General features: G+C 39.1%; 1 protein-coding gene and 1 long non-coding RNA gene across 9 annotated transcripts in view; one reads left to right on the top strand and one right to left on the bottom strand.

Moving 5' to 3' along the window:
- The first annotated feature begins 7,874 nt into the window (after positions 1 to 7,874).
- On the top strand, positions 7,875 to 10,677 carry LOC147757472 (uncharacterized). The gene is made up of 2 exons (XR_015320871.1): positions 7,875 to 9,025; positions 9,855 to 10,677. It is a non-coding gene; the product is annotated as an uncharacterized LOC147757472 (long non-coding RNA).
- LOC111245719 (regucalcin-like) overlaps positions 10,520 to 11,585 on the bottom strand; it is a 41,768-nt gene continuing 40,702 nt past the window's right edge. For all 8 annotated transcript variants that reach the window (XM_086979937.1, XM_086979938.1, XM_022794418.2 and 5 more), the window contains exons 5-6: positions 11,417 to 11,560; positions 10,520 to 10,970 (exon numbers count right to left, since the gene is read on the bottom strand). In XM_086979937.1, the coding sequence (XP_086836063.1) occupies positions 10,768 to 10,970; positions 11,417 to 11,560 (347 nt within the window). In that variant the 3' untranslated portion in view covers positions 10,520 to 10,767. The remainder of the gene's footprint in view (positions 10,971 to 11,416; positions 11,561 to 11,585) is intronic.

The following is an 11,585-nucleotide window of genomic DNA, read 5'->3' as shown; positions in this document are numbered from 1 at the left end:
GGCTGGCCTCCACTACGAAATGAACCGTAAGTCTAGTGCTGACTTGGAGCTTCGGCCGCAACGTGTCATTACCAGGCGGATACATTACACATTAAGCTGTCACGAGGACAGAACAGTTCTGCCTAGCGGAACGTTTTTCTATAGTTTTCCTGTTACCCTGCGCGATGACCTGCCTAAACCTTCATGTAGCTCTACGCAGCTCAATCGGAGGCAATTAGTTCGTTTGCCAATCTCCGACTATATATGTGGGCGGATCTGTCATGGAACCGCTTCAGCGTTCTCCAGTTGTTGTGACTTTAGACATGTATCAACCATACTCCATTTGCCCTCCTCAAAACACAATGGGCTGTCGAGCTAAGGTGTATAAACACAGAAAAAGCAGACTGCTATTCAAACAAAGATCAACTGAACTTTTATGTTTTACGAGCAAAAGAAAGAGGCTGTTTCGCTTCAAAATCTGAAGAACGCTTTATCATGCCCCCTAGACTTACTGAGTTACTGAGGAAACAGGTATCGTAGTTATTGCAACTAAGAGAAGATACAAGGTAACAAGGCGTAACGTACTGTCAAATTGAACGGAACATGTTACGAAGACCGAGTGATTTAAGGCGTGCAAGAACGCTTTATTAGTAACTGGTATGGACGATAGTACAATGGCTTATTTATTGTACGGCTAAATCAAACCAGACTGGCTTGATACATACAAAAAAAAAATGCATATAAATGTTATTGAAGCGCTGAGTCCATAATTATTTGTAGTATTGCAATGGCGGTTATCAGCACGAAAGGTCACATTGTTAACCAATAGTCCATTTCCCTATTCATTGACGTCATCACCGCATAAGATTCATTGATACTACTTAAAACTTTCATGTGATAGTGATATTACTGCTAACTTCGCTAGTATTTTCCGCAACTACTGCGACTTGAAGATACCCTTAAAGTAAAACTCTAGTTTGTACGTGGTCAATCGTTTCTATATGCTTTTGACGCCAAACGTCACAAGAGTCTAAATATTTAAGGATAACTATATTTTTCTACAGAAACTTAGTAGCTGCTCCCATAGTTCTGCAATTAAACAACAAATTTTTTCGTCTGCTATAATATAGCAATATCAATATTGAAATTCAGGTTTGATATCATTACAACGATTCCAAAGTTCCTGGACTGATATGACTGCAGGAATCATGTCACCTATTAAGTGTACTCTCATTTTTTTAGTATAGGACAACCCATATTTAAGAGTAGAAATAATCACGCAGTTACCTTGCGTTACCCGATGATACCGTTTTTGTACAATTAGTACGATAGATCAGCTTGCAGTGATACGTTTGACATCTCAAATGAATAAATAGGATGGTCATCATGGTGTATATATGGAACATATGGCAGCTGGAACTCCAGGCTAGAGTTTCCGCTGCCATATGTCTCGCATAAACTATTAGCTTTGCATAGAAGTGCGCGATTCTTAATATATATGTTATGAAAAAAATTTACTCCCTTGATAATCAGTGGGTCTAAGTATCCGCGTTCGTGTTTTTTAGAAATGGTGGCTAAGCCATCATTTATTGAGTTAAGAGAAAATCAAAGTAGAGATCATTTATGACGAACGAAAGCAAATAGCGCCGTGTTGGGCTGTATTAATTAGTTGAATTGCGCTCAACTTTCTATTTGTGAAGCCATATCTCTAATAATGTCCACTTAACTGACAAATAACTTTTTAGATGATATAATAAAAAAAAAAAACTGTAATATTGCTACCCTATAGCAGCTATATAAAGTTAGCCCCCATTTATCCACACCGGTATGATTATTGTGGTACCAAAAAGCCTTCAGAAACAATGCTTTTCTCCCGTTCTCTGGGTTCGCCGATATGCGACATTTTTTCAAGTACTGACTGTAGGAGTATCATCAGAAACACAGCCGGATGTATTTGCCAATCGCTTTACTTCCTTTTCTATCAGTTATTTAATACAAAGGCTGAAGACGGCTCGATTTTGTTAGCTGTAGGAACGCACCGCGAGAAGCGGTCACGTTGAGTAGTCCTCGTGATGGTGCAGTGTAGAGGTGTTTGTGAATAAACTGACGACCATGGTAGGTGATCTCAAGTCCGAAAGCCAGAGTAGATGTATCCCGCTTAACACTAGATCAAGCCAGCCAGCCAGCCAGCCAGCTCAAGCAACATCTGGCAACAGAACGGGACGCAAAACTCGCAACATTTTGGCCGCATGTTAAACGAACAAGCAAACAAACAAAAAAACTATGGACTTGGTGACCTTACCTTCATTTGAATGTATCTGACCCACTTCTCTAATACACGAATGCTACGTTCACACAACACATTAATACTTTACCTAGATACAAACACAAATACTTGATAAGTGGTAAAAAAAAACAATGCTGCCTTCATCTAAAAACATATTTTTACGTTCTTGCCATTCTCCGACGGCCCATAGATATAGATACCTGTAAATGCAATCATCATTTTAGCATCAACATCCATATGTATTTGCCATAGCTAGACGTACGTGCATCAAGTCACGGGATCGACATTATTCTGATTTTTATATGTAGTTCAGACCGGTCACGGTGCATTCAATGGTCTGAAGCGATAACTTCATTTTGGTCACGTATAACATCTAACCTGCTAGGTGGCGCTTAACTGATAGGTAGTGACTATCAGTCTCTAACACGTAAGGTCTGACCCCGCGAAGACTAGCGGACTACGCACCATCTGTAGCGCGTACGTCTCATTAAGAAACAAGTACAACAAGGTGGCAGCTTTTTGAACAAATATTCACACAAATACGAAATGACATGATCGTGATCACGCTGCGTGTATATAATGCGCCCAATAACCTCAAATATATATAATTTCCGATATTAAATCTGTATACTATAATGATAAGAATAACAACAGACCAATCAATAGTATAGGACGTTTTGAATTTCAGCTAATAACCTTTAAAGTGTTGACCTCGTGGCAAAATCAAACGTTAAAAGCCAACTGTCGTATCAATGCTTTGACTGTGTTAATTATTACTTATTATTTGATGGTTTAATTACTCACTGAACAAAGGCGCCACTGGTTAATCTGTTAAGCACAATTTACAAATCGCCGTCACTCCTCTACTTCACTTTCGTATTTATCGAAAGAGCCCGTCAGATAATTTTATGATGTCTGTAATATGGTTGACGACTTTAGTAATTTTTACTACTTTTTATTTTTCTAAAGCTGAAACGGATCGGATCAAGTACGTTTAACAATTATTATTTCTACAAAAAGTGACAAAGAAATATTATATGTTAGGCTAGAAGGACACACCAATTCATTTTACTTCTATGAGTTATGATGCTATTTATTCCTAGATTTTTTTTCTCATCTTTCTCCCACATGATGTATGTCGTCTCGCCAGAAAATAGAAAAAATTTTTTAGTTACAGTTTGGATTATTGGTTCGTGCCGAACCACAAAACTGATCGCTTAGTAAATGGAAACGGTGAAAAGCCGTCAGCAAAGCTTGGACAATGTCAAGGCTGTATATTTGAAGGCTGTATATCAACGTATATTTAAAGTCCAGCAGAACAGTTTGACGATTCTTATGCGTACCCTCGCCTCGTTATGGAGCAGGATGACTTTAACATATGTGTCGGCTGTTTTTTCTCGAATAGTCGTGTTGGGCTAGATCATTCGGCCAAGTAAACGTAATGTTGTCTTGGACGTACAGCTGACCAAATACTAACCACTTCAAAAAGGATAAGGATCTGGTTCATAGCAAGCAATTCCCAATGAATCAGACACTCGCGGTTTCTCCGAGCGCAGTGCAAATCTCCTTTGGATGAAGATCTAAACCCTAGGCGTTGGCTTTTCTCCTGCAGCCTTTCATTCAAATCTCTGATTCATGCTGACGTATAAACATCACTTCTTGTCGCCAGTGACGAAAAATTCAGTGTGACGCCCGATACGGGGCAAGATATTCAGATGCAACGTTAGGGAGTTATTTCCACGAGCTCTTAAGGCACCCAAGCTCCAAGTTTTTGTATAAGATCAAGGGACTTAAGGTGATTAGCAACGGTCGCGTGGATGCAGCCTGTCTTTTAGGCTAATTTCTAGGTCGTTTGTCAACCGTCTCCTTTCAAAAAAATTTTCAGGCGACCGTTGTCAAGCTCAGACAGTCGCCTAGAGCGTGGGGCATCGCCTAGATCCCAGATGCCGTTTTCAAACACGTGCTCGCCCTTCCAGTAGCTGCCTCTCCGAGGATAAATATTTAACAATGACGATGCAAGCACTTAATATGCTTTTGATAACATCCTCCAAAAAAAAAAACTCCATAACCTCTGGGAGTTCTCTGGCACTTAAGGAAATAAAGTACATTTCGCAGATAGAGAATATCATCTGTATCTAAGATGTATTACCGTTACTGAACATTTGTGCACGAAGGCGGTTCCAGAATCCTTCAGGTGTACTAGGGATAATGGTTGGAATTATTTGTAGAAACAATATTATTTACCACAATAGCATAGAGAAATGATGTCGTGAAAGCAATCTAACTCATTTTTGCCTATTGAATTAATGCGTTTGGGGTGCGGAGTAAACAACATTACCTGGCCAGTATCAATTGTTACCTGAGTGAACGTCTCGAGTTCTGTATCGTTTAAACTAGAGCTTAGTTTTTAGCACTTAACCCTAGCCGCTAGCGTGTGGCAAACCGTATCTATTCCCTGTCTCAGACACATACCCCACATGCATTCCCTAACATTTGTAGGCACACGCACTGCCACTGAACTTCACCCGCGCATTTTCTTTTCACGCCTAGCATGCTTTGGACGAGTGTATCTTGTAGCTGACCATGCGATTCGAGCCTTATGCAGCGATGGCCTTGAACCACCACTTTTACTTATGGCGACCAGTGTACTGAAGCTCGAAGGTTTCCTAACTAGTCAGAAGCAGTTCAACAGGACGGGGAATCCCCATCTGATCAAGCCCCAGTTCCCTATCTAGGCCACAACTCCCCTATCCGGCATGTACATGGCCAGCGTGTATGCAGCAATGTAGCGGAGTTATAGAGCCTAACTTCGTTTTCCAAATTGCTATACTGATAAGTGTATCACTTTCCTTACGCTGGTTCTTTTTGTCTGTGTCGTGTCAACTTGTCGCTGACGGCGCTCATTCTTTCGTTAGCTGAAACTCGGTCGGCTACCATTTTTTTTGCACCTTTAGTGAATTCCCCCATTTGAACTCAGTTCAAGCAAGTGCACTTGCTTCAACCAGCGTTAGCTGGAGTAATGATAATAGTGATAACGGCGAGGGCAGTTGAAGGGAGCGAAAAGCAGCCAAATGGATTGTGGGATGGATACCCTTTGAACGAGACGGAGGCACTAACGCAACGAGCGGCATCAAGCTCTCCGGGGTGAGGGGGTGATCGACTGTTCTCGTCTGATTATTGTATTCCTACGCGCAAGCGACAGGTCAACATGCAAACAGTCGCAAGCACGATATTATCATATTAATTCCCTAGATACCCTAGCCATATGTATCCCAGCTCCCCAGCGATTCCATCAGGCGGTGGAGTCATTTCGGCTACTCATCACTGTCAGGAGGAATGCTGAAAGGTTCTTGCAGCATAACAACAGCGGGTTTTTTCGAGTTGATAAGGGATCACGAATCAGCGGGGTCAGGCGTTAGCCGAATGAACGCCCAGGTCATGAAGAGAAATGCTGCTTCGAGCAGAACAGAGCAAGTGTGGAGCAACGGGAGAAAAAGTTATGACATCCTTTACTCACTCTTTATTCAGATGTGGAGCGAAACATATCTGTACAATTGCAGTGAAAAGTTTCTTGAGCAACGTCCTTGAATGATTAGTAGCACTGGCAGAGAATGAGCATGTATTGCATAAACATTCTATACTACTGCAGTACCGTCCCTTCGAACAGAGTGAGCATGAACCTGACTCAACTACAAAAGGTCAATTACTATGATTGTACCTACGTACAACCGTGTCTTATGCGTATCCATATACATATATACCTACGCAAGACGTGGTTTGTCTGCTTCGTTCGTCCCTTATTGGAATGTTTGCGTACCATTATCTCTGAGACGCTATTTGTCGGATGAGGTTCAACAAATCGCATCAGTAGAGGAGGCATCGGTACATGTCACGGCGACCGTGAGTAAAGCGTGTCATCAACGAGGACAGAAAAGCGTGTGTAATAAGTACAATTGTAAATTCGAAATGAAGACTGTTTTTTTCTCTGGTCAACGCGAATTCGAGTAGAGGAAGCTAGCAACGAGGTATGCATTTTATTTTTAACATAGATTTCTTAGAAATTAGAATAGGTAATGTAAGTAAGGAAATACGTGTAGTTCAAAACGTTAATAAGATTTCAAATCTGTATCGTTGTTTTTGAATATGTTCATTTAGAAGTAATACAATTTACTAAAAATGTTCAGATCTATTCATAATGGAGTAAAACAGTTTCGAGGGCAATCTAACATAATATTTCAGATCGGTAATAAGCGGAAGGAGCTTATATTTACCCTATAGAAGAATCTGCCGGAACACAATCCATACAGTTAAATGTCGTCCTCGAACGCTTTGTTATGACGGAAAATTTCAATGTTTATTTTGCCGCAAATCTTCCTTATGCTACCTCAGTGTGAGTATGCTACTATGGTCACGAGTCAATCTCTAAACTGCGTACAATTTTGCATCAGCTGTATGCGATCCTTTGCAGTTTTTATACGACCTGCATTTTCTGAAATTATACCTATTAGGTTTTAAACAAGCTAGTTGTACCTATTGTCCCTGTCGAAGGCCATAGTAGCCAATGCTAAGGCTATTTCCGTTTTTACTCAATTTCAACTCCGATTTTCATTACTGGTATACTGCACGATTTCCTTCCTCAGATTTGCGACGACATACCTTAATATATCAATGTGTCGAACGAATGGTAAAGGTGCTCCGCAATGCTTTAAGTATATAATAGAGTGTTCTAACATATTTAAGATATTTCTAAACTCAAAGATGTACTAAAGAAACTATGTACTCATGATAACGGTCACTGCACGGCCGCATGTCGACCTTGATTGGTCGTAGCTTAGTTTGATCGAGTTTGTTTGGCAAGGCAACTTCCGCAACTGATTACGGCCGTAGCATGCACAGCAATACATACATTTCTTCAACATTTCTATTATTTATGCCTAATAAATCGCCTAACTGATGATACCTTTAAGTGGGTAAAATTAAAACACTGAGAATTTATACATCATCTAATAATACTCGCTATTCATTTATTCACTTTCCTCACATTAACAGTCTATTTTATGACAGGTGCTGAAAATTGTTTCGAAAAGAAATTACATGTCTGAGAGCAGTTCACTGCGACTTTCGTAATCTAGAGCAGCTACATTGACAAGCGTCTAACCATTTTATAACTGGAGTTCATGATACCGCATGAACGTGTGGGGTGATCATGTACGCTGTCCCGTTATTTTCGCACCAAATGTGTTCCTCTCTCAGTAACTTGATCAAAAAACCCTTTTTGGAGTTCTAAACGAGATCTATTAGTTTTCTAAATTGAAAATTAGTAGTACAGTAAAAAAAAAAATGAAAAACCAGTCCAAACAAATTACATTGCTATTACAAAGCGGCAGTGAGATAACGAGTACAGCTTGGCCTTACATTTTCACTTGTTAATTCAACTCCTTTAATAATCAAAAATAACTGGCTTTTATATAACATCTTATATTGTATCGATTTTTTTTACTTAAAGATGTTTCTTTTTATTTAACAACTGTCGGTTTAGGGAATTATTACATTCACCTTAGAGTCTGAGCTTTTTTTTCGGAAACAAAATTTACCCAGAGAAAGCAGGTTGCGACAACAGACTTATAAAACAAGGTGAGGTTTGCGATCTTTCTATTCCCGGAAAAAAGAAAACGAAACGAACGACGAAAACCAAATTTCTCACCATCCAACATGTCGGACAAAAGCGGACGTAAACAAAAGCAGACGAAGTGCACAGCATTCTATCAACATTTCGCAAAAGCAAAATATTCATTACAAGTAGGGAATGTATAATCATGTAAGATCGTTTCCCTAGGCTTAATACACAGAATCGATGATCGTAACAAATGTACATCGAATAAAGTAGAATACGTGAAAGCTTTATGAATAGCATCTCTTAAAATTTAAATGATGACGCGTGTCGCACCTAAAGAATACAAGACAGGAATATAAATCTCTAAACCTGGCAAACGTGTGTTTACGAAATATCAAATAGTCCAGCTTGTAATATGATCATTTCGTGTAAATGTGGTATAGTATACAAGCTAAATTAGCAGAACCTCGCCCGCATCTTCTTTCATCTTTGTTCACATATCTGTATCATTCAGACGATATATATGTATTTCTCAGAGCAAGCGATAGTATAAATAATCATCGGTAATATAATAATAAAAAATAAACAGTAATTAGAAGCCTTACATTTCCTGGGTGTGAAAATTCTGAGTGGAACGTTACCGTGAAAAAGAAGTTAAGATGTAAACAATGAGACAACTTAACCGATTTATCAGACAAAAATTCTTGATTATTGATTCATGGAATAATATGCAATAATGCCGCAACCGTCCCATAAGGTTCGATTACAAAGTTACTCATATTACTTATGCACACTAAGTCAAGATCGATAGCGGTAATACTGATCTTTAGCAGCTCTAAAACTCATATTTATCACTCTAGATATAACTTTATGTTGACCAAGATAATATGCTTTACAAGAATTGGAGTGCTTTAGGAGATTTTTGTCATCCAACTCAAAGAGACATGCAACATCTTTGAGTATTGCATAACGAACTTAAATTTCCAAATATTTTACAAAAAGCAAATCGACCATTCGGAGCCATCTCAACGCCGTCTCAGCTGTGTGTCTATGGTTGTTATTACGCCGCTGAGACCATACGAGACTCTTAACTCACGGAACTGGTAGTACACGTTCTATAGCACCACAACGCACCCTAAAAGTTGGTAATTATACTATCCTCTAATATTTTCTTACTTTTTCCAGTAGCCCAGTTCTTTACATTTGCACTGCGACATTAAAAACTATTTGCCCACTGCCTGAGCAGATTTATAAAGTGGCTCCGGTGAACGCATATCCCAGTATAGTTGGTAGATGTCCGTCGGTCTGCACTGAGCTGTTTCCGTTGCGTTATATGTCATTTGTATCTCAGCCCCTGACAACATTTCATATGAAGGGTGAAATACCATACTGTGGTTTGTACCATTATTCGACTTAGCCAGAGATCTACTCTCATTTCTATCGGGCCCAACAACGGGATGAACAGATGCAAGTGAACGGTTGCAGAATCCGGGATTTATTTAAAGCTCTATATAAATAGATAGCGTACTGGAGCTGCAGGGTCTTAGAAGAACGTCAACCTTTCTGAAAGTGTCGGCTTAGATTAGGTTTTATATATCAGACTGGGTTTACCTGAACTAACTGAACTGAATTACCTGGGGTGATATGAATGTATAATATATTTTAAGGAGAACCTTCCTTACAAGATTAGCTAGTTCCCTGAGCTATCCGTTTTCTGGGCTCTTTAACACTGACAGCATGCGGAAAACGTCGAGAAACTTAATTTAAAAATCAAGATGCAGAATACGAATCCCTTAATTGTTGATAGCACTCGTTTTATTTACCAGAAATATTTTCACAGTATATTTCTAACCAGCATATTTATTGCAACCGCTGTAACCCTATCAGCAGAAATGCAATGATTTACTTAATTAGGCAGCTAACCTAATCACTTAACTGTTTCACTTTCTCTTAACATCGACCTATATTTTTCAGTACGTGACTAAGATGCAAAAATAGGTGTTTTAGAATTTCCCTCTTGCGGCATGACGGGGCCCACCTTAAACGTTTGCGAAGAATAAGGTCTTTCTCATTGAAAAGACCCTTTAAGAACTTCCGATTAATTAATCATCAAGGTAACGCTTTTGCTATGCGTACTACATCGATACTGCCCTCTTTCCTATCTTTCCCCTATTTATTAGCGAATTTTTCAATGTTGTTGATTTGTAATGATAACAGGGAAATTATTGACATCAAAAAACGGTAAAAATGTTTTACTCTACATGATAAACATAACACACACGAAATCAATACACCATACCGATTGGAAACAGAGCAGCTATTGTTTCCTGCGTATGCGAACACATTGCGAACATTTCGGTGTTGCTGGAGAACACGAACTTCTTAGTAACTTACTAATTCGTCACATCTATTTACATGGTACAATCATTGTGCCTTATGGTACGTGATAAACAGTTTAGCAAATCTGAAAGGTGTTATTAACCACAACTAGAAAACTTTACTAGTCAGCTGTGAACCTATATTCTGATAAAGAACAGATCATTTTTATAATTATATTCAAAATAGTGCTAACCGAAACCACAAACAATGATCTCATCATATATAAATCATTATACTTCTAAATTCAATACACGTATAAATACATTATGCTCACGCATTTATTGAATTACCAGTCAGAAAAAAATTACGATGAATTAATTTCATGTGGTCCATCGTTAATTAAATGATTAGCGAGTCGTTTTGGTGAAGTTACTTTAGTTGAATTTATTTTAATGTGGCAGCGGTCATTACGTAACAATATGCATTCCGTTGACAGGAACCGGCATATTTATGGTGTACCTCATGACAATACAGGATCTGCCGGTGCCGCTAGATGAAACGAGGGGTTTCAGCCAGCAAAACTCACAGCAAGCCGACCTTTCGTGCCCAGATCAGTGACGGCAAACGTATTACCTCCGTTCGGTTCGTTCAGTCCCTCTGGCACGTTGTGTTTACCCGCAGATGTTACGAACAGCGTGCTCAGATCGGCGCCCCCGAAGCAAACTGACGTCGTATTAAGGGATGGTATATTTACTTGGTTGAGCAACTTGCCTAAACGTGAATGCAAACGATAACAAACAATTCGACAATTTGAAACAACCATGATGCTACGTATGTGATCACAGTTTAAAAGAACCACTCGGCTCGGTGAAAGTACGCACACATAGAAACAACGTTAATGTAAAATAAAATATTTAAGAACAAGAAATTAAACAGTTTCAGTCAAATGATAATTAATAAACTTTGGTGGCTGAATTCATATTTCTAGAAAACTAGCGCACAATGAACTTGTATCAAATCCTCGATAATATTAAAGCGGCATATATAGGATTTCCTCGTCTGTTGCTTGAGACTCTAGCCTGCAAAGAAAAGCTAGTATACATAAGAAGCGAGGTAGAATTAAAATAGATCATATATTCGTTATGATTGTAATAGGTTTGAAGGTATTGAGAAATGATAAAGTACGTAAACACTTCTAAAAATAAATTGATACGTACCATCCCTCGAATCAATGTTAAGTATTTTATTACCACCGAAGAGAGCTACCCAGAGATTATCCTGGACGTCGATCGTCATTCCATCCGGTACCCCCATTCCACTCCATGCCTCAGTCTTGAAATCCACCAAAACGCAAGGATTGGCTGAAATCACCTCAAGCAATAAATA

This window comes from Varroa destructor, unplaced genomic scaffold, assembly GCF_002443255.2.
Source record: "Varroa destructor unplaced genomic scaffold, Vdes_3.0 BEIS01000002.1, whole genome shotgun sequence".
Classification (NCBI taxonomy): domain Eukaryota; kingdom Metazoa; phylum Arthropoda; class Arachnida; order Mesostigmata; family Varroidae; genus Varroa; species Varroa destructor.
The sequence above is the reverse complement of the archived record's forward strand: the minus strand, read 5'-3'. Positions and strand labels throughout refer to the sequence as shown.